The following is a 23,771-nucleotide window of genomic DNA, read 5'->3' as shown; positions in this document are numbered from 1 at the left end:
TCTGGGCCAGGACCAAAAACACCCTGGGGCCACGGGCAAGCATTCCGAGCCCTCTGGCAGTGATGGAAACCTCCTCGGACAGGCGCAATGTCTCATTCATTGGTTGCCACATGAAGTAACCCCCACGTCGTAGGATTCCCACACCCCCCAAAAGAAAGGACAGCAAGCCAAACATCTGCTCTGCGCATTTTACAATATAGCCCCTTCTTTTATTTGTAAATACTCCAAGTTAATGTATACAATTACGGCAACGAAAGCTAAAAAAAACCCGAGGGCCTTAGCGGGGGAAAGAAGAGATGTGATTCACTTCCCTTTCCCTCTCAGCCGCCCTCGGAGGAACATGATGGGAAGGGAAAGCTACGGAGGCAGGAGGCTACCCAGCAAGCATCACTGGTGAGCAAGGATATGAAACCCCTCGAATTAAGTTGCCTCTTCGATATGATATGGACCTAAAAGGGGGGGGGGGAGAATAAAATGCAATAAACATTAAAAGGGCCAAGAATGACCACTTTGGGCATGAAAAGGGACTTTAAAATTAGCTCTCTCAGGCAAGAATGTGACATGGATGTTTCTACATTCAGACAGTGGAGCTTGCCTAGTCTCCGTCTCCCCCACCACTCCACTTTCTCTGCTCTCTCTTTGGCTACCTTCTCCTTCTCCCCCTCCATTCCTCCTCATCATGACATTCACGTCCTATCTTCCTTCCATCAGCAGATTCCAGGCAGTGTGCATAATCTCTCACCTGCAGGATATGTCTCAGGCAGACAAAGACTGGCCCCTCGCCCTGCAGAAGTCCTAGCAAGACTGCTTTCTCACGCGCCCTCCGCCTCTTTGGGGAGAGCTGACTTGACTTAGGGCAGCTAAGCACTGGTAGCTGCCCAGCTGGGTAGTCTTTTGCCCAACCAAACCTGGGGCAAAGCCTTGGACCTGATTTTTCTCCCTAAAGAAAACGAAAGAGGGATCAAAGCTCTGCATCCTTTTTCTCGCTGAGAAATAGCAGCCTGCCCAGGGAGCTGACAGCTAAGTAGGAGAATCTGACCAACCAGGTCCCTTTGAGAGGTCTGGCTCACGTCAACAGCTGCGCAGGTCGGCAGACGTATCTCACCTGCAACCGGACCGTGTCCCCAAAGAATATTCCGTGACTCCGCCATATGGCAAACACAGATCAAGCCAATGTGCAAGCAAGGAAGACTCCTTCTGAGAACATTCCTCACATCTGCCTGACATTTAACACTCCATCTGGTCGTGGTGCTGGGTTCTCTGCTACACAGAGGTCTAACATGATCAGGGCATTCGCTCGCGAAACCTTTGCTTGCCCTCAAGAGCCACCAACAGCGGAAGCTTCAAGAAGAAGCAGCTGCAGAAGAAAACAGGAGGGGAAAAGAAATCGGCAAGTATTGTAGGAACAAATCAATCTCGTCCTCTCTCAGCAGTGTAAGAACATCATTTTGAGAGGAGGGAGGGGATGTGATACTGTGCTTCCTGGAGAAATTGGCTATTAATGATTAGCAAAATAACCACTTATTAAAATGGGGGAGGTGGTCTTCTATCTTACAAGGAGGGAAGTGCAGGTTGATCAGCTACAGCAGGGGTAGTCGACCTGTGGTCCTCCAGATGTCCATGGATTACAATTCCCATGAGCCCCTGCCAGCATTTGCAGGGGAATTGTAGTCCATGGACATCTGGAGGACCACAGGTTGACTACCCCTGACCTACAGGATTGCCTCCTCCCCGATACCCCCCAAAGAAGCCTCCGTTCCAGCTCACAAAACCTGCTGAAGATCTCCAGCCCAAGAAAGGTAGACGGCCTCAACCAGAGCCAGGGCTTTTTCCAACCTGGCGGAACAACTTCCCAAGTGAGATCTGAAACGATTCTGCAGGGCCTGTAAGACGGAGTTGTCCCGCCAGGTCTACAGCTGAGGCCCACAGAACATAGGAAGATACTGGCCTCCTTGAACACACTCAGGGAGATTCTGGGAAATAAAGGCCTGACACTAAATGTCTTAAAACATCCTAGCGGCACTTTACTCCTCCCGCACTTCAAGGAAGGTTTAAGCTCCAAGCAGATACAAATTATGGCAGAAACAGAATAGTTTTAAAAACTGGAATTAATTTTTTTTTATAATGGCGACTGTGATTTTATTTATGTGTGCTATAAACTGCCCAAAAGGAAAGAGCCGTATAAAAATTAAATTAATTATTCATTCATTCATTCTACTTTCCTCTAAAGAATCTAAGGGGCCATATTTACTCTTCCCCCTGCCCAGTGTATCCTCACAATAGTCCTGTGAGATAAAACAGGCTAAGAGAGCATGTGTGGCTAACTAGAGAATGTCTAGTCAAACCCTCCCCCAAATACTATTTCCTGGGGGTTTGCAAAACATCAACCAGGTCTGGCTGGAGCCACCAAACCAATATGGCCAGTTGACCAGGGAACACAACAGAGGTACAGAGGTCATCCCAAAACCTTGACCTGGCCCAAATGTCACAGCTGGATTGCTTCCTGCAGACCAACACAATACACACAACAACAAACCAGAAATGAAGAAGAGTGCCTGCACTCGAAAGCTCACGCCTTGAATAAATCTTTGTTGGTCTTAAAGGTGCTACTGGACTCTACTTTGTTGTGCTACTTCAGACCAATATGGCGACCCACTTGAATCCACAAATGAAGGGTGATCTTAAGTTAGAGCAGGAAGCTTACTAGGGGGGGGGGTAAAGTCAACAATCAGAACAGCAAGGTTTTAAGACCGGCAGAAGCTACAAATGGTCTGTTCTTTGTCACTGAGGGGCACAGCTCCATTTTCTTCAAAGGGGAGGAAAATTCCACAGAATCTGGTTAGAGTCAGGACATAACTCACTGGATTACTATTTAATCTCTTTTGAGCTTGCCTTTCAGTAAGGTGCACTTAAGGATTACGTACTTTTTCTTCCAATTAGAAGGGCCCATTCCAAGCCGCACTATTTTCCTCCTGTTCAAAACCTGGATTCATTTTTTTAAAATCTAAAACTAGACTGGCTACGGAGTTCAAGAACTTTTGAGCACTCTGCACATGCTCTGAGACTGCTCGACAAATGGTGCTTGTAAACAAAGCGAGGGTTAACTTTTTCCCCCCTACAAACAGCTAACACAGCTTACTTTCCAGAGTTTGAGCACCGGCGGCCAGCGTTGGGCGCTTCGGCATACAAAGCAGCCAGTGCCCCGGTGCGGGGGGGAGAGGGGAGGCATGGGCGCCAGCATGCTGCTTGGCGCTCACACACAGGCACAGACTGGCACGCCTGCGCCTCCCGTCCCCCCCCCCCTGCGCCGTGGCGCTGGCTGCTTTGGGCGCGAACGGCCGCTTCTGACACCGAAGTGCCCAACCCAGTGGCATCCCTGTGTTAAACTGGCATGCTGAAAAAGCAAACACAGATGGCAACAATGCCCCAGACTCCATTTTCCCCGACCGAAGGAGAGACATTGTGCACGGGGCTGGACTAGATGAGCCGAAGGCACCTTCCTGCTCTGTGTTTCTCACCGCTGCCACTACACACCCACTGGTTTAAGATCACCTGGTGAACATCATGGGATCTGAACTCAAGCCACCCTGATTGCAAGGCATCACCCTGCTCATCACCCTGTTACAACTGGAGGACAAAGGCGCCTTACCTGCCCTACCCCACCTGTCGGGAACTGTCAAGGTGGGAACAGAGGCCTTGCCCTCACCTCATAATGCCCGACCCTTTTGCGTAAAATGAAAGGGCAACCACATTTAAAGCGCCGTGCTCAGCAACACACACCCAGACTGAACCTGTGCCCTCCTCCGGGCAGCACAACATTGTTGTGTTGTGAATTGTTACTTGATAGATTGTTGTGATGTTCTATTGAAATTTGGATAATGTTATAAAAGTTATAATGTTCCATGTAAACCGCCCAGGGCTGTAAAGAATGGGCGGTATAAAAATCCAAATAAATAAATAAAAATCTTGACCACTAGGAACAAACCCTGTTGCATCGCCTGACGCTTTGATCTGCATCCATCTAACCTGGGTTCTGTTTCTTGGTCACATTACGGCGTTACAGAATGACAATAAGTGATGTTTATATCACAGACCCGGAACCCAGGACCTTACCTGCCTAGTCTCTGCCGAAGGAACATCTTCCTGTACCAAAAAGCGACTCCTGTTCTGGTATGACTAATCAGCACTTAACACAAGGACAGATGTTTTGGGTGGTCTCAAGGAGGGGAAAGCACACATGGCCCAGCCCCACCCCCCCCACCGTCTCAGGAAAAGCAGTACTTACCTCTGCCACCTTTGGAGGGACTCCATCTCCAAGCACGTCCCTGATGAAGCACTGCTGGCTCATGTAGCACGAGAGTCCGCAGGTCCTCTTGAAAGCATCTTTCAGCCGCTTCAGCTCTACATCCGTCACTGCATGGAAGAAGAAAGGGAGGACATTGCTGAAAATCAGGGAAACTTTTTTTCAAAGGTGCCTTCGTGAAGCTCATTGTCTCATGCAAACAGAGAAAGTCTCACGCAAACAGAAGCGACACGTATCTATCAGCATTGTGTATTCTCAGCACGGCTCTCACAACCCCGTGTGCCCTTTTACGTGTGCAGAATGGGTCAGCTTATGAGTCAGCTTAGAAGCTTCTCTCTGCTATTTTTAAGCAGATTATGAAATATCACACACACACACAAACACACACTCTTGGCAGAATATTGAATCTGGTGGGGCAAAATTCACTACTTTTTTTTGTTCAAATTGTGAGCTCCATCATCAGCACAGCACAGGCAGATCCACCGTTATCCAAAATGAGCAAACTGGGATGATCCAGAACTCTGACCCCATTGTGGACCTCCTGATGACACAGAGTGTTGGACTGGATGGGCCACTGGCCTGATTCAACGTGGCTTCTCTTAATTCAAAACCCAGAATTGTCAACCTACCAAAGAACTGAAAAGATCTCAATTTCTAGTCTTCACTGGGGCAAGACAAAGTCACTCAGCAGTGAAGCAGGCTAGCCCACCTTGTGACCAGGAAGGGGGATGTATCACCCCCCTCCCCAACTGTACAGTAACATGGCAGGCAGTGCTGCCAGGGACTCAGTTATGTCCCCCATGCATGCTTCCAGAGTTAAGCAAATACAGCACCCAATATAGAGACACTGACAATCATACAAAGTTATATGGGGGCAATAATAGTGGGGGGGGGCAGAGAAAGCCTTGGAGAGCCACCTGGAGGCTTGGTGTGGTCTGCTAGCAATTTTTAAAAAACAAGAATCCTCAAGGCATCGCATGTAACCACAGCCTCGAGTACAGTCAAGTTAGATTATTACAGTGTACAGAAAAAGAGAGCACACAATCCTTTGAGGACAGGCCAATTCGCCCGCGAGCTCTTACTTGCATTCGGAAAGCATTTGTTTTCAGTTCACAGGCTGTAAACCTGCCGCAGTGAATATCTTTAAAGATATTCTTGCTCAATTGACTTATGGAGCACTGGCAATTTAGATCCACTAAAAAAGTTCCAATCTAAATTTCAGAGGTCAATTTTGGAAGTATTAAACTATGTTTCAAATGCAGCAGTTAAGATCGAGACGGGATTGGTAAACGCTAAGTCCAGGCTTTGGACCTCTACCTTTATATTTTGGTTAAAATGTCTTTTTCCGACCTCAGGGTCTTGCGTCTTTAATCCTGATGGACCCTTTTGTCGCACCCTGGCAAATGCCACTCACAAGGAAGCTGTGCGATTCTGGCCTCTCACACCAACCGATGTTGGCCATGGGCTATGACACGGCTAAAGATCTTGTCAAGACAAGGGAGATGGAAGTAAAGCGACAACATGATCTCAATAAAGTCCAGGATCCGCTCCTTAGGAAAGATATTTTAATTAGGAAGACATTAATACCATACCTAATTAATGTTGCAGATTCCAAACACAGAAGATCTTTTCCCCTCCTTCGTTATAGTGCCCCCCCCCTGCATATCTGAGTGGAAATATTAACGGAATCCCACTCACGGACTGCCTTTGTATCTGTAACGAGGGTCAAATTGAGACCACTGAGCATGTCTTATTTCAGTGCAAATTATATAATTGCCTACGTACAGGAGGATTAGTACCATTGCTTACAGACTGCCCCCCTGGCTTGAGAGACCAACATCTTTAGCTAGATTTGCTTGGCTAGCTGCTAGAATCAGGAAGAAGAAGGAGAAGGAGAAGGAGAAGGAGAAGGAGACGGAGAAGGAGACGGAGACGGAGACGGAGAAGGAGAAGGAGAAGGAGAAGGAGAAGGAGAAGGAGAAGGAGAAGGAGAAGGAGAAGGAGAAGGAGAAGGAGAGTTGGTTCTTCTATGCCGCTTTTCTCTCCCTGAAGGAGGCTCAAAGCGGCTGACATTCACCTTCCCTTTCCTCTCCCCACAACAGACACCCTGTGAGGTGGGTAAGGCTGAGAGAGCCCTGATATTCTTGCTCGGTCAGAACAGCTTTCTCAGAGCTGTGGCGAGCCTAAGGCCACCCAGCTGGCTGCATGTGGGGGAGTGCAGAATCGAACCCGGCATGCCAGATTAGAAGTCCGCACTCCTAACCACTACACCAAACTGGCTCTCCAGAACTGGGCTGTTGAGTCACTCTATGATTGGTTAACGTTGACTGTTCACTACTAGCCTGTACCAGCTTTCTTTGGTGTGCCTTTTTAACTTAGTCCATATACCTGGTTTTGTTATTATTGCTACCATATTTTATGTGTTATTTAATTTTGTATTTTTTTTTGGTCTGTGACTGTGAATAAAGGAGTTGACAAGGAGGGCAGCCGTGTGAAAGACCCCTACATGTCGTTTGACATGCTATCTGAACGGAGTCAGTACTGTGGGATATGGACAGGTGATGTTAGCATGCCTCCTTTGAAAGACCCTGAAGCTGGGATCAAAGCCAGAGCAAAACGTACTGTGTCACTATCAAACGTTTAGGTTTTGCTTTGCTGAACGATAAGAAGAAAATTACTTCCAATTCACCACTGCTAATATAATGCCTCAGTCGATGGAACAGCTGACACCCCACCAAACAAAACACGCATAACACCCCCCCTCAAAAAAAAAAATAAGCCAGTTGCCTCTTTTGAGTACCATTCACAATATTTTTGCTTTATGGGAGCAGACATTCAGATGCTAGCAGTGGAATCGCACTCCACGTGCACACGCATACACACAAACACACGTTAATTCAAAAGAAATTCCACCTAAACCTCCGGAAGAAGTTCCTGACAATTACTGATTCTGTGAAGGCTCAAGGGGGTAGCTGGTGACAGTGGATGAGCGATTGGGATGTGCATAGTGCAGGGGGTTGGACTAGATCAGGGGTAGTCAAACTGCGGACCTCCAGATGTCCATGGACTACAATTCCCAGAAGCCCCTGCCAGCATTCGCTGGCAGGGGCTTCTGGGAATTGTAGTCCATGGACATCTGGAGGGCCGCAGTTTGACTACCCCTGGACTAGATTACCCAGGAGGTCCCTCCAACTCTATGATTCTATTAGAAGAAGAAGAAGAAGAAGAAGAAGAAGAAGAAGAAGAAGAAGAAGAAGAAGAAGAAGAAGAAGAGTTGGTTCTTATATGCCACTTTTCCCTACCCGAAGGAGGCTCAAAGCGGCTTACAGTCGCCTTCCCATTCCTCTCCCCACAACAGACACCCTGTGGGGTGGGTGAGGCTGAGAGAGCCCTGATATCACTGCCCGGTCAGAACAGTTTTATCAGTGCCGTGGCGAGCCCAAGGTCACCCAGCTGGTTGCATGTGGGGAGCACAGAATCGAACCTGGCATGCCAGATTAGAAGTTCGCACTCCTAACCACTACACCAAACTGGCTTTCATTATTCTATGAAACCCCCGTTCAACCAGGAGGTCTCATGTTCAGAGCATCCTTGCTGGCAGAAATGGAAGGAGCTGGCTGTACAGATTAGAATTTGTCCCCAGGAATTGAAATCTTTCCATTCTGGTCGCAGACTGTCTCATGGGAGCACACCAGAACACATGAACTCCGCAGTCTCGTCTGCCATTTCCTTATCCCCCCGGGGAGACAGGCAGGCAGGCAGGCAAAGAGAACCTATTCCTCTTTGACTAAGCAGTTCAAAAATCAGTGATAAATACCCCCAAATGTATTTATCCACCCCCAGCTGCCAACCCCCCCCCCCTACACACACACCATATTTATGAAGCTTCAATTTTTAATTTGTTTTGAGAGCCTCAGCTCTGAGACCGGAAGGCACTCACATAAAGCGCTACAGCTCAGGGCCAAGCAGCTAATTCAGTACTGAAGGTCAGTGCTGGAGACGGATTGTGAACTGGAGGGGCTGCTGCTCACCTGCCTGGAGGTTTAAGGACAGGATGCAGCAGGAGAACATTGTTTTCACACACTTCACCCATAGCAGGCTGCAGGTGCAGGTCATGCAGCGTCCATTCCAAGGAGACACCCAGGAAGATGTCTTCAGGGCAGGGACCACAGGAAGCCCCGCCAAGTAGAATCATAGAATCATAGAATCCTAGAGTTGGAAGGGGCCATACAGGCCAGCTAGTCCAACCCCCTGCTCAACGCGGGATCATAGAATCATAGAATCATAGAGTTGGAAGGGGCCATATAGGCCATCTAGTCCAACCCCCTGCTCAACGCAGGATCAGCCCTAAGCATCCTAAAGCATCCAAGAAAAGTGTGTATCCAACCTTTGCTTGAAGACTGCCAGTGAGGGGGAGCTCACCACCTCCTTAGGCAGCCTATTCCACTGCTGAACTACTCTGACTGTGGAAAATTTTTCCTGATATCTAGCCTATATCGTTGTACTTGAAGTTTAAACCCATTACTGCGCATCCTTTCCTCTGCAGCCAGCAGAAACAGCATCCTGCCCTCCTCCAAGTGACAACCTTTCAAATACTTAAAGAGGGCTATCATGTCCCCTCTCAACCTCCTTTTCTCCAGGCTGAACATTCCCAAGTCCCTCAACCTATCTTCATAGGGCTTGGTCCCTTGGCCCCAGATCATCTTCGTCGCTCTCCTCTGTACCCTTTCAATTTTATCTGCGTCCTTCTTGAAGTGAGGCCTCCAGAACTGCACACAGTACTCCAGGTGTGGTCGGACCAGTGCTGTATACAATATACAGCAGTCTCTGAATGTCTCCTCCAAGACCAAAACTGCACTCTATGGAGAGACCTGGTTTTGCAATCAGGAGCTATTGCACAACAAAACGAAATCAGAGTCCAGGGGCACCTTTAAGATCAACAAAGATTTACTCAAGGCGTGAGCTTTCGAGTGCAAGCACTCTTCCTCAGACTACTGCAGTAGCCTAGACCAGTGGTTCTCAGCCTTTGGCGGTCACAGGCTTCTCTCTGCACCTGACAAGGCAGCATGCCGAACGTCCTGGAGGCTTTCGGACATTCCGCACATCATCGGACAGACCCATCGTTTTTTATGAAGTATGATGGTGACGTTGTGTCCATGTTGTTGCCTCACAACGCCTGTCTTCCCCATGCTCATGCGGCTGATCATACGGAGGCCCAATATATTTTAAAGCTGAAGTACCTGCGCACCACCCACGCAGCTCTTGTTCGTAGGCTGCAGCCCTCAGTATAGGCAAGAAAGAGCAAGGCACTGACCACAGTCCATGTTCCTGACCCCGCCCCCCCAGCCCAGACTGAGCTCAACGTATGTTAAAAATCACAAGGGACAGAACCAGTATATCTCCTCCACCATTTCCACAAGTAGAGGATGGGGAATATATTGTACACCCTAACGATATATATCAGGGGTAGTCAAACTGCGGCCCTCCAGATGTCCATGGACTACAATTCCCATGAGCCCCTGCCAGCGAATGCTGGCAGGGGCTCATGGGAATTGTAGTCCATGGGCATCTGGAGGGCCACAGTTTGACTACCCCTGATTATATATGCATGGGATTCAGGCTCTCTCTCTCTCCTCTTGAGATATGCTTCTTCTGTCCTTTGTCCACCAATTGCTTCTTGAACAAGAGCTCTTGTGCTCGACAATTTAATTGTTTTCCCTGCACCCGGAGAGCCACTTTCCGATCCCTCATCAATCCAACGGCCACTTCTAGTTAAGATGCATCTGCCTCAATTATTAATACGACGGCAGCCAATCCAGCTCCCTGTCTCAACCTGCAGCATTCTGAGTGCTTTATGAACTGATCCATCAAGAAGAACGGCTGGGGGAAGAGGGGGGCTTGTAGGAAACCAGTTCTCAAACAAAACCCCGAACTGAATTCTACAAGGGTGGGGGGAGCTCAGCGTTTTTCAGATTAGATAACATGATGATGATATCCTCACACGGCCAAGTCTTTGGGCAACGGAAGAACGAATGGACCCAAAACGAAGAGAAACCGAGAAAGAGCTGCAAGCCTGCGGCCAAAAATTGCACCACTGCAAATCGACACGTGAGTCTTCATCTCCTCTGCAATTTCTGGTCACGTGGCCATTTTCTCTAGCTGGTGGCTTTGTTTTGTTTCTCTAAACCTGGGTAACCCCTTTAGAAAAAAACTTTCCTTGGTTTGCTGATTTGGAGACTTGTCCCCCTTCGGTGATCCACCTTTGGAGAGCATATGTAAACTGTGTATTGAACACTCAAATCTCTGGGCTGCAGGGACTTCCACCTTACTAAATAAATTCTGTGGTGACATCCTGGTGCAAGGGACCTCATGGGCCATCTAATCCAACCCTCTGCACTATGCAGGACACTCACATCCCAATTGCTCATCCACTGTAACCTGCCACCCCCTTGAACCTTCACAGAATCAGCCTCTCCGTCAGATCCAGCCTCTGTTTAAAAATCTCCAAAGATCAAGAGCCCACCACCTCCCGAGGAAGCCTGTTCCACTGAGAAACCACTCTAACTGTCAGGAACTTATTCCGGATGTTGAGACGGAATTTCTTTTGAATTAATTTCATCCCATTGGCTCCGGTCCGTCCCTCCAGGGCGAGAGAGAACAACTCTGTTCCATCCTCTACATGGCAGCCTTTTAAATGCTCAAAGATGGTTATCAAGTCATCTGAATTAGAGCTAGCCAAAAATTGCGATTAACTCAAGATAGTCAGCTACACATGAGGCTACATTCACCTATACGCATGACTGCAGTCTTCCTGGACGGCAATTTCAACCCTGTAAAGCCTTCAGTTCTACAGGGCTAGTTCACAGGCACAACGGAATCACAAGACCCCAACTATGAACAAATCCAGCTTTTGAAAAAGAAAGGAAAAAAGGCTGGGCCTGCAAGCTCCTAGTGACGGCTCCAGGCGGATTAGCAATCCGGACAGCTGCTTGTCACACGGCCTGGCCACCCACAAGCCAAATGCTGGCTCTCCAGTGAAAGGGGGGGGGGGAGGAACACTCTTTTCCTCTCTCATAGAATAGAATCATCTAATCATAGAATACTAGAGTTGGAAGGGATCTCATGGGTCATCCAGTCCAACCCCCTGTCATTGAACATTTTGGGAGGGAGTGGGAATGGGGGGGGGGCGTATTCCGGGTTTTGCAGGGCCCTGGCCAGAGAGAACCCAGGACCCCCCTCCTTCTTTTTGGCCCATAAGCATTTCCCCCTCAGCTGTAATCAAGCTGTAATCAATCAACATGCACTGTATCTCTGCACCCTTTACAAGCATCCATGACAACACCCCTCCCTCCTTCTGACTGGGACAAAATGACTACGAGGTCTCCATTTGTGTTCTCTCACACCGGGCTTTCTCAACCAGGGTTTTGTGAAACCTTGGGGTTTCTTGATAGCCCTGGAAGGGTTTCCTGAATGGGTGGGAGCTAATTTTAAATATATATTTTTTAAATTTGTTACACATTTATCATGATAGGACCATATGTGGTTATGTCAACCCACCCACCCGTCCCAAAATAGCCAATGATGGGCCTGTAGGGGGTGGGAAGGGGAGGGGGCCCAGGTAGGCATGTCCACAGCTCAGGGTTACAATAGTCTGAATAAAATCTCCAATAAAACTCCCCTTAAAACCCCAGACTTAAAACACAGAGATCCATAATCACAAATCAAGAAAAGATAAGATACAGCAGAAAAACAAACCAATTCAAACAATCAAACCAATCCCCCCACTAGCAATCTCATAAAGGGAGGAGGGAAAAGGGGGGCAAACGGAACCCGAAGCCGTCATACACATTGCTCTATACCAGGGGTAGTCAAACTGCGGCCCTCCAGATGTCCATGGACTACAATTCCCAGGAGCCCCTGCCAGCAAACGCTGGCAGGGGCTCCTGGGAATTGTAGTCCATGGACATCTGGTGGGCCGCAGTTTGACTACCCCTGCTCTATACTGAAAGGGGCACCATACAGATCTTCCTTGCCGCGCCGGTCTCAACCACAGACCTGGTCGAAGAGATCCGTTTTGCATCTTTTTAGTCATTGAGAAACCCTCTAACATTCTTCAGGCTTTGAGACGCTCCTGAAGTGGCGTAATTGAGCAGATTATGGTTGGCCATACATAAAAAATTAATTAACTCCCACCCTTTCAGGAAACCCTTCCAGGGCCGTCAACCTCCCCCCCCCCCCAGGGTTTCATGAAATCCTGATTGCGAAATCCTGATCTAACCCCCTTGTCTTCTCAGGAGCTGGGCAGTTTATACCTTCACAGACTTTCTCCCTTTCTTCACCCCCCACAAAAAGCTGAGGGCTTCATTTACATTCATAGAATCATAGAATCATAGAACTGGAAGGGGCCATACAGGCCATCTAGTCCAACCCCCTGCTCAACGCAGGATCAGCAGGGGGTTGGACTAGATGGCCTGTATGGCCCCTTCCAATTCTATGATTCTATGAATGTAAATGAAGCCCTCATTCCTGCATTCACCACTGGAGAAGCTACCAATGCAATTCAGAAGGGTCTTGCGTGGCAGTCGGGAACATGAGTTTGACTTTGTTTTGGCATCAGCACCCCCTGGAATCCACAGATCTTAGCAATGACACAGTAGAAAGCACCCCTCCTTCCAATACCAATTCAACAGGCATAAGGGTGGGTATTCCACTTGGCTTTTGCATCTGCTTCTACTGAATGCTGCTTAATTGCTGAGATGCAATAAAAAGCCCCAACCCTCCTTCAGCATCCACCCCCCCACCCCCAACCTAATCAGCAACTTCTGCAAATTGTTTGCTGTCTCAGATTAAGTAATTACCCTAGTTTTTCAGCACCTCATGGACCGTTTATGCACTGGAGGTTTCATGCCGGGCTGCAGGCTGGAGTTTTAGCCGTGGCGGGTTGCCCCACCTCTTCCTGAACCCACATGGGGGAGCATTTGGCCTTGTGCACTGCATCCGCTCCTGATTTGTGCTCCTGCACGGGAGGTGGGGCAGTGAAGTTACCCGTGCGTAAACGGTCATGCTGTAGCATTGCAAAAGTAGAGGGGGTTAAGGATCTGGATCAATCCTTGGGTGAGAGACCACATGTATTATTATTATTATTATTATTATTATTATTATTATTATTATTATTATTATTATTATTTACCCGCCTCACCCCCCTCCAAGCCTCGAGGTGGGTTACAACACGCAGATAAAAACCCCAGTACAATCCATTAAAACCAATATAAAAACCAAAATACATACAATACAAACAACCCTATAAAACCAAGATCCTGCAGCGAAAAAACTCCTCCTGGACATAAAACCCCAAATCTTCTTCACCTAGAGGGGAAGGTACAAGAGGGTGCTGATTGACTTTGCTACCGCCACTCCGATGGGGGGCCCCTGATCTTCCTTAGCGTGCCGGCCTCAACCATAGACCTGGCGGAAGAGCTCCGTCTTGCAGGCCCTACGGAAAGCTGAAAGCTCCTGCAGGGCCCGCAGCTCCTCCGGGAGCTCATTCCACCAGTTCGGGGCCAGGACCGAAAAGCCCTGGCCCTGGTTGAGGCCAGGCGAGCCTCCCTAGGGCTGGGAACGACCAGTAAATTAGAACCCGCAGAGTGTAAGGCTCACAGACGCTGCTGCGAGCTTTTTGAAAGAAGAGCGAAATATTTTGAGAGCCTGTGTGGTGGAGTGGGAGGCGTGTGAGATGTGCACACTCGCTCATTTCGCAGGACTGTTGCAGGGATAAGATGGAACCACCCGCGCAAATGTCATTCTGAATTCCTCGGGGAAAGAGCAGGGCACGAATGCAAGGAGCAGTGAAGATATGCCCGTTAGCCTGAAGTCCTTGGAGCCCACAAACACCCTGGATTATAGTCCCGTGAAGACAAGGCCAGGGGTTCAAACAACCTTTTTGTCCGGCTGCAGTAAGTCTCCTAAATATTCCTTCACAGCAAATCTTTAATGTGCTGCTTTTGACAAGGCAAACAATACCAGACCTTAACAGCTTTAAATTCCGCACAAACGCAGATGCTGAATGTGGGCATTCGTCTCACTTTCGCTAAAAACAGTTCACTGGCAAATAAACTTTCTGCAGCGCAAGGAAATTGTGTTACATAAAACATTTCAAATGTGCAAATTTACATAATAGAAATGGTCGGGGGGGGGTCACAAACTATTTTTCCCCATCCATTTCCCAAATTCTTAGGGGAAGGGCCTCAGTTCGGCAGAGGAGGATTCATTCTCAACCACAAGCTTCTGGGATGCAGAATCAGGAAACGGAGAAGCTGAGCCAACCCCCTGCAGCTGACTGGGAATAATGCTGCGACCCTTTAATACAGTTCCTCATGTTGTGGTGACCCCCAACCATAAAATTCTGCATGTTTTTTCAGAGAAACTAAACAAAAACTGACCAAAGGCGTGAAGATCCATGGTTCAGGATTGTAGATACATTAGGTTTTTTTCTGGGGTTTCTCAGTTCCGTTCTTCCTCTTGTCCCACTATGCCGATCTCGCTCTTTTCCACTGCTCCAGACAGACGAACGCTCTATCTCGATCTACCCTGCAAGGCTGTTGTGTGGATGGTGACCCCCCCCCCTGGCCAAGCTGCTTGCCCTGCCGCAACCCCTGTGAAACCCCCAAAGCAGTCCCAACCCCCAGGTTGAGAACCTCTGGAATACAGAATGAAGATACTACATTCCTATTCACAACAGACCGCAGCTCAACGGCAGAATCTGAGTTTCTTGTGTAGAAGGATCTCACATTCAGTCCCCAGCATCTTCAGGTAAAAGAGCCTGGCAAGATTAAGTATAGCTTCCAAGACCCTGGGCAGTGGAAGATGCCTCTTGCTTTAAGAGGGGAAAACACCGGGTGATATTTGTAACTTCACCATTTCGGAAGCTGAACGCTGATTTATATTCATAGAGGCTGGAAAGACAGAAAACCACTTGATTTGCATCCAACCCCTTCTGGCATAATTTTCTTCACAGACAGTATTTTAATAGATACGCTGCTTTTGTGTTTACATACTCAAAAATGATATTGATTTAAGTCTGAGTCTACAAAGCACATTACCACACAAAACATTTTCATATTATGATTTGAAACCGATGTTCCCGGTTGCCATTCTCCTCACAGTCCTGCAAGTGCAGATGGGTGATAAAGCCATCTGGCCATTATAGGAGCATGTGCCCATTCCAGATGTCACACCAGACCACTGTCCCATCTCAATCCCCACAAAGGATCTCCAGGGTATCAGGCAGAAGTTTTTCCTGCCCAATCCCCAAATCCGTCATCAGAAAAGCCGTGCTGGAGCAGACCGGGGAGGGTCCATCTAGTCCAGCATCCTGTCTCACACAGGGGCCAACCAGTTCCTCTAGATCAGCGGTCCCCGACCTTTCTGTGGTCAGGGACCGCCTCCGGGGGTGGGGGAGAGCCGACGGCCGTGGCTTTGCCTACCTTATAAGGTTGTTGTGATGATAAAATGGAGGAGGGAAACAACATAAGCCTCTTGGGGTCCCCACTAGGGAGAAAGGCAGGATATAAATAAGGTAAATAAATACAGATTAATTAATTAAGCAGCAGCACAGATTCTTCTGATTCCACTTCTTATTCTGCAAACACATTACTCTGTCAATTGGAGGGGGGGAGCCAGACTATTTATGACCTATCCTGAGCCCCTCAAGGTGGCTAGCCACAAGAATAAAAACGTTAAACACTCTATTGCCTTAAAAAAACCCCAAAAGACTAAGCCAAGCATTGTAGGTGCCAGAATCTATTAAAAAGCATTGCAGTTGCCAATCTGGTCACCTCTCCCGTTCTGCTAGATTTTGCAAAAGCCAGCTGGAAGGTACCATATGAGTGTTACTTGAGGGCATTATATAATGGTACAGCCACCCTAGCCAAGCCGCTGAGGAACGGACTATGTGGCTTGGTAGGACCCAGCTTAGAAGCAGCTTGGTCAGAGATAATCTGAGCCACAAGCAGACAACTTTGCCCATCCAACCTCCCAACCCAACCTAATCAGCAACTTCTGCAAATTGTTTGCTGTCTCAGATTAAGTAATTACCGTATATACTCGCGTATGAGCTTAGTTTTTCACCACCTTTTTTCACACTGAAAAGCCCTCCTCGGCTTATACGCGGGTATATACGGTAATTGAAATAAAAGCCTGCTCCAGCCAGCCAATCGTTGCCCTGGCAGCTTGTAGGACATCGAAGGTTTGACTGAGGGACTCTGGTCTTTTTTTTCCTTTTGCCTTCACTTTTTCCAAACTATTCTTTCGGTTTCTGTGGGTGAAAAGTGGGGTACAAAACCAGCAGCTATTCATCCTCTTGACTTTTCTGTATTTGTGGGAAGGGGGGGGGAGGCTAGATGGGAGAATCTGTGAGGATGGAGCATTTCCCACCCTCGGCTTCTATGCAAGTCGATAAGTTTGCACAGATTTTGTGGTAAAATTGGTTGCCTCGGCTTATATGCAGGTCGGCTAATATGTGAGTATATACGGCACTTAAGACATGCCTTGGTCTGATTGCACATGTATGACCAATGCAGTTGCCTGAACTTCGGCTTCTAGCAGGGCAAGCTGCAATTATCCCATCCGTGGGCATACCAGACAAAGATTCTACAGAGAAATGGACAACTCTTCCTGCGTCTGTGTTTTAATAGTACATAGTGGTCTGTTTAATTGCCAGTTTTAGCTGCTTTTGCACCATATTTTAAAGGCTTGTTTTAATGTTTTTTTCATTGTTTGCTGCCTTGGGGGCCCTAGACCAGTAAAAGGGAGGTCTAAAAATGTTTCAAACCCTTAAATCAGGGGTAGTCAAACTGCGGCCCTCCAGATGTCCATGGACTACAATTGTAGTCCATGGACATCTGGAGGGCCACAGTTTGACTACCCCTGCCTTAAATAAATAAAATCAACTTTGGCAAGGCAACACAACTTGCCACAAGATGGGAGGCATCTTCCATTAATACAAGCCCTCCCACCTCCTTTCATGTGTTTTGCTGATTTGCAAAGCAGTTTAGATGAGACTCTGGGCTACACCACTTCCCTAATACTCTCTAGGGCAGTGGTTCTCCACCTGGGGGTTGGGACCCCTTTGGGGGTCGAATGACCCTTTCACAGGGGTCATGGCACAGCAAGCAGCTTGGCCGGGGAGGCGCTGCCACTGTTGCTGCTTCTCCTGCAGGCGCAAGTGCTCAGCCACCAGCTGCTCCAGCAGTGCCTCCAGGGCAGCGCACTCTCCCACCAGGCGCTCCAGGTTGTGGCGCAGCTTGGCAGGACAAGAGGCAGAACTGAACGGAGAAACAGCCGGAAAAAAAGAACAGTTTATATCCAATCCTGAACAATGGATCTTTCCACCATTGGTCAGTTTCGGTTTAATTTCTGTAAAAGGACACTTGCATCATTTTATGGTTGAGGGTCACCACAACATGAGGAACTGGATTAAAGGGTCGAGACATAAGGAAGGTTGAGAACCACTGGTCTAGGGAACACTGAAGCTCTCCCCTTCATAGGCTTAACCAGGTACAAGTGGGATTCCATGAGCTCACCTGAAACGTCCACTGGGAAATATAGCAACCCAATCATCTACTCCGTTGGGATCCATCAAAAGTTGACACAATGAATGTGGCTTGCAAAAACAGATAATCCTACTAAGCGTATAAACCTCTACTTCAGGGGTAGTCAATCTGTGGTCCTCCAGATGTCCATGGACTACAATTCCCAGGAGCCCCTGCCAGCATTTGCTGGCAGGGGCTCCTGGGAATTGTAGTCCATGGACATCTGGAGGACCACAGGTTGACTACCCCTGCATCTACTTAATACAAAGTTTGATATGAAGTTTTCCTGAGACAAAAAGACCTCCATCTCCAATCCTGCATGTCTTTAGTTTCCTTGGGCCACCCAAGCTGCCCCCCAGAGACTAGCAAAGACCACACTTTTAAACTGGCTCCCCGGCGAGGAGTTGCAAGTGAATGGCACACAGAAAGCAGGGCATGGCCCCTGGCGTACCTTCCCCTCCGGCCCACATACCTGTTTTAAAAATATATATGAGGCAACGTGCAACTTTGTCCAAAGCAGATAGATTTGGGTGCGTCGCTATGTTGGTCTGAAGCAGCAGAGCAAAGTTTGAGTTCAGTGGCACCTTTAAGACCAACAAAGTTTTATTCAAGGTGTGAGCTTTCACATGCTTGCACACCTGGTCTTAAAGGTGCCACTTGACTTAGAGGTGGAAGGGGCCATACAATGCAAGAGACCGCCAGTGGGGGGGAGATCACCACCTCCTTAGGCAGCCCTTTCCACGGCTGAAGTAGACTCTCAAAGTGGGAAGGGGCCAACCAGGTCATCTAGTCCAACCCCCTGCTCAACGCAGGATCAGCCTCAAGCATCCAGGATATGGATCTGTCCAGCCACTGCTTGAAGACCACCAGTGAGGGGGAGCTCCCCACCTCCTTAAGCAGCCCATTCTATGGCTGAACTATAGAATCCTAGAGTGGGAAGGGGCCATATAGGCCATCTAGTCCCACCCCCTGCTCAGTGCAGGAACTGCCTCAAGCATCCAGGAGAAGTATCAGCTGCTGCTTGAAGACTGCCAGTGGGGGAAGCTCCCCACCTCCTTAGGCAGCCCATTCCATGGCCCCTGACTGTGAATTTTTGTCCTGATATTTAGCCAGTATCGTTCTACACATAGTTTGACCTCATTACTGCTGCCAACAGGAACCACCCTCTGCCCTCCTTCAAGTGACAACCTTTCAAATACTTCAAGAGAGTCTCCTCTCAATCTCCTCTTCTTGAGGCTGAACGTTCCCAAGTCCCTCAGCCTTTCCTCACCAGGCTTGGTCCCCAGGCCCCAGATCATTCTCATCACTCTCCTCTGAACCCTCTCAATTTTGTCCACGTCCTTTTGGAAGTGAGGCCTCCAGAACTGCACACAGGACTCCATTTGGAATCTGACCAATGCCGTATACTTTGACATCTTGCAATTTTGATGTGATGCCTCTGTCGATACAGCCCAAGACTGCATTTGCCTTCTTTAATGCAGCATCACGCTCATATTTAGCTTACAGTCCACAAGCACCCCAAGATCTCGTTCACACACACGGCTACCCAGAAGCGTATCTCCCATCCAAAATGCATGCTTCTCATTTTGGTGACTAGATGTAGAACTCTGCACTTCTTACTGAATTGCATCTATTTCTCATTTGCCCACTTAAACCTTGTTCTTTTGTCCAAAGCGCTAATCAATAAAAACCAATCACAATGCTGCAATCAATCCAATCGTAATAAGTTTAATAACAAAGGCTTGGGGAGGGGGGGGGGAACCACCCAAAACCCATCCTGAGTTCAGTTCATTTGGAAGCAAATTTCCAACGGCTGGAGAAAAAAAGCCAAACAAATGTTAGGCACCCCAAGCATGGCAAATAAAGCCAAGCTGTATAATTGCAGCCCTGTTTGCCAAAGTCAAACAATGAGCAGCAGGCACTGGAAGATTCATTTGCTATAAAAGAAAATTGTACACACATTAGCTGTAGCGAGGCAAACAATAAAAGCTTCTCTTATGAGGCACTGAAAATTGTCACCCTTCTCACAGGCGCACCGAAGTAAAGGTCACATTTTTCACATGCCACAGCCGCAGGTTCACAACCCCAGCTGCCATTTCACAGGAGCACTTCCAATGCTCTGCCCTCTTCTCCTCCGGAGGCACTAAAATGCTAAGCCAACCATCTCGCAAGAAAGGGCAGAAATTTTAAGGCCTTGTTAAAATACAATACCAAAGCTAGGGACGGGTAAACCATGAAAGGAGGGGTCAAGGAATCCTCTTCCCTACTGGCAAAGAATCCCCCCTCCCCCCCAAAAGCTACACTCTATTCATATCCCATTTTTATCTCGCCCTTTTAAAAGCTCAGAAGATCAATTATGGCCCTCTCCTCCAATATATCGTCACATTCCTGTAAAGTAGTTGAGGTTGAGAGAGAACAAGGTTACCTAAAGCAGGGGTAGTCAACCTGTGGTCCTCCAGATGTCCATGGACTACAATTCCCATGAGCCCCTGCCAGCATTTGCTGGCAGGGGCTCATGGGAATTGTAGTCCATGGACATCTGGAGGACCACAGGTTGACTACCCCTGACCTAAAGAACCCCATGGTGGACCTTGAGGAGGGACTTGAACATGGGTCTCCTGCTTGTGATGCGATAACCCTTACACAATTCGTACAATGTGCAGTAACCACAGACCAAACAGGGCCAGGAGCATCCTGCAATATCACCTTGGACAGAACTTACCAGACATGTGAGCTGCCACAGAACATTATGTCCACTCTGTCATTAGGGAGAAACAGCAACTAAACCAGCAAGTTGATAACCAAGGTGCTATCACTACGCAGGTGGCAGCCAAAATATTGTCTCTGTACAGTTAGCCTGCAGTACAACACATATACACAAAATCCTGGGTTCTTATACAACAGATGGGTTCTTACAAAATTGCCTTGGTTCACTCATGACACAAAATGCGGCGAAATGAGGAGAGTGGAGAAGCAGTCAATTCAAGATAGAAGAGTGCCCAGCTTGGTGTAGTGGTTAGGAGTGCAGACTTCTCATCTGGTGTGAATCTGCGCTCCCCCACATGCAGCCAGCTGGGTGACCTTGGGCTCCCCACAGCACTGAGAAAACTGTTCTGACCGAGCAGTAATATCAGGGCTCTCTCAGCCTCACCCCACAGGGTGTCTGTTGTTGGGAGAAGAATGGGAAGGAGATTGTAAGCCACTTTGAGACTCCTTCGGGTAGAGTAGAGTGCCATATAAGAACAAACTTTCTTCTTCTTCTCCTTCTTCTCCTTCTTCTCCTTCTTCTCCTTTTTCTCCTTCTTCTTCTTCTTCTTCCGCTGCTGTGTTACGCAGAGCACTGACTGGCACTGTTGCCATTGTTCCTTTGACATTTATTTCATTTGTTTAGTGTAATTTTTCCCCACCATTCCTCCAAAAAGGTCAGGACAGCCTTTCTTTCTTCATTTTATCTTCACAACAACCCTGTAAGGTAGATTAGGCTGACAGGGTGACATCAGCCATCAAGTTTCATAGCAGATTTATTTTAAAATGGGCAACTCCAGGCTTGAACCTGGGTCACCTAGATACCAATCTAACACTTTAAACAGTCTTCCACACTGTCCCTTTTTGGTCATGTTCTGTGCTCCCAGCACAGCCACATCACCCACACTATGTTTTCCACCCAAAATCTAGTCCTTTCTCACCCTTTCTAAATCTGCAAAGATGAGAGGGCAGTCCACACACTCCCCCATGAAATTACGACTTACCTGTGAGAAGTTAGGCAGAATCCCAAGTGACTTGCCTTGGAGCAAGACTGGATGTGAAATTGGGTCTTTCCTGGCCAACATCCCACACTAGACTAACTACTGTGCACTAGTAGAATCAGTTTTCTAAACAGGCCCCCAACTTGAGTTACCAAATGCTACCCTGTTCAATGGTATTCCAATGTGGGCCAATGTGGGGCAGAGCCCCAGAAGGAGTGACATCTTTGGCTCAGAGAGCGAGCACCAGCTGGGCAAGTGGCTCATAGTCCTTCAGGTGTGAAGATATATTAATCTAACACTTTCATGCTGTAAAGGTAAAGGTATCCCCTGTGCAAGCACCGGGTCATGTCTGACCCTTGGGGTGATGCCCTCTAGCGTTTTCATGGCAGACTCAATACGGGGTGGTTTGCCAGTGCCTTCCCCAGTCATTACCATTTACCCCCCAGCAAGCTGGGTACTCATTTTACCGACTTCGGAAGGATGGAAGATGAAGAAGAGTTGGTTCTTATATGCCGCTTTTCCCTACCCGAAGGAGGCTCAAAGCGGCTTACAGTCGCCTTCTCATTCTTCTCCCCACAACAGATACCCTGTGGGGTGGGTGAGGCTGAGAGAGCCCTGATATTCCTGCTTGGTCAGAACAGTTTTATCAGTGCCGTGGCAAGCCCAAGGTCACCCAGCTGGCTGCATGTGGGGAGTGCAGAATCGAACCCGGCATGCCAGATTAGAAGTCCGCACTCCTAACCACTACACCAATCTGGCTCGCAGGAAGGCTGAGTCAACCTTGAGCCGGCTGCTGGGATTGAACTCCCAGCCTCCTGGGCAGAGCTTCAGACTGCATGTCTGCTGCCTTACCACCCTGCGCCACAAGAGGCTCTTTCATGCTGTAGAGTGCCACAGATGCGCATATTGCTTAGCCTGGTAAGCTCACTGGTAGCCCTCAAAAAATGAGAAATGACAGGACTTCAACATTGAGTTCACAGCACAACACAAAACCTCTCCCTACACTCCTAGGCTTGAGCACAAAGGCCAACGTGAGCGCCATGCCCATCTACCAAGCCTGCCGCCAAGGCTCAGGGCAAGATAGGGAACAAGAATCTGCCACTCCCAGAGGCTCAATGAGGTTGGCTGTTGGGAGTCACCATAAATTCCGGCTTTCACCAAAGGCCACACAATTCATGGGTCCCCTGTCATTTAGAACGCAAGAAATACACAGAAGAGAAAGATACAAAGGTGGGGGCAGGGACTTATCCTAACCGTTTGCTGGCTCTAATATTTGCAGAAAACCGCTTTAGGCGGAGCATTGCCCGGGACACATCTGCATGTCTGGCCTGCACTTCCGCCTGCATGGGCCAGCCCCCAGAGCACCCGCCTCCATAAGCTGGCTGCGAGGTGCTGAGCCGGCTTCATGGCCAGATGCTGCCTGGCCGAGGAGGGCACTCCCGCGGTGCCCTGCCTGAGCTGCAAGTCAACGCAGCCACCAGAGACTGTGCTCGCCCGGCTGGCTGCAGCCCCGTCAGCCCAGCCGCCAGGAGGGCTACCGGCTCAGCTGCCGCGCCCCAGCCCAACTGGCTGCACTGCTGTCGCCCCAGCCGGCAGCACTAGGACCGCCTCGACCGCCGCATGCCACATCACCTGCCTGCAGGGCCGTCAGCCCAGCCGCACGCCAGGACAGGGGGTAGGGTGGCAGCAGCCACCTCTGCGGGGGCCCGCTAGCACCCGTTGCATTTCTGGATGCAATGGGCTTACTGGCTAGTTTTGAAATATTCCAACAGGGTCAGAAGATCTTTAAAACTCTGTGTGCTAGCATGAAATAAAGCCCTCTTCTTATACAAGTAGAGGCCTAACACCCTAAAAGATGAAGAATGAGAAAGTGATCGGAGGAATTAAACCTCATTTTATTTCTCACAAGCCAGGACTTGCCCCAGCCTGATAAGCTGGCATCTGTGATTAGCTGTACATTGTGTTCTACTACACAGATGAGGGAAAACGGGAGTGATAGCCAACTGCTAGCTGCACTTCCTACTGAGGCAGGAATGAAACTGAGACAGGGTGACTCCCACTCAAGGAAGCAAGGAGTGGAAGAAAAGTTAGTCTGGCCTCCCTGAAAATGAAAGCATGAATCACCCTATCAAG

The 23,771-nt window shown here is 48.5% G+C and overlaps 1 protein-coding gene across 3 annotated transcripts in view; it reads right to left on the bottom strand.

Moving 5' to 3' along the window:
• USP32 (ubiquitin specific peptidase 32) overlaps positions 1-23,771 on the bottom strand; it is a 192,673-nt gene that overhangs the window by 132,551 nt on the left and 36,351 nt on the right. For all 3 annotated transcript variants that reach the window (XM_077311223.1, XM_077311225.1, XM_077311224.1), the window contains exon 2: positions 4,286-4,413. In XM_077311223.1, coding sequence (XP_077167338.1) covers positions 4,286-4,413 — 128 coding nt within the window. The remainder of the gene's footprint in view (positions 1-4,285; positions 4,414-23,771) is intronic.

The sequence above is a fragment of the Paroedura picta genome, chromosome 15 (genome assembly GCF_049243985.1).
Source record: "Paroedura picta isolate Pp20150507F chromosome 15, Ppicta_v3.0, whole genome shotgun sequence".
Lineage (NCBI taxonomy): Eukaryota > Metazoa > Chordata > Lepidosauria > Squamata > Gekkonidae > Paroedura > Paroedura picta.
Note: the sequence above shows the minus strand (reverse complement) of the source record. Positions and strands in the feature narration are given on the sequence as shown.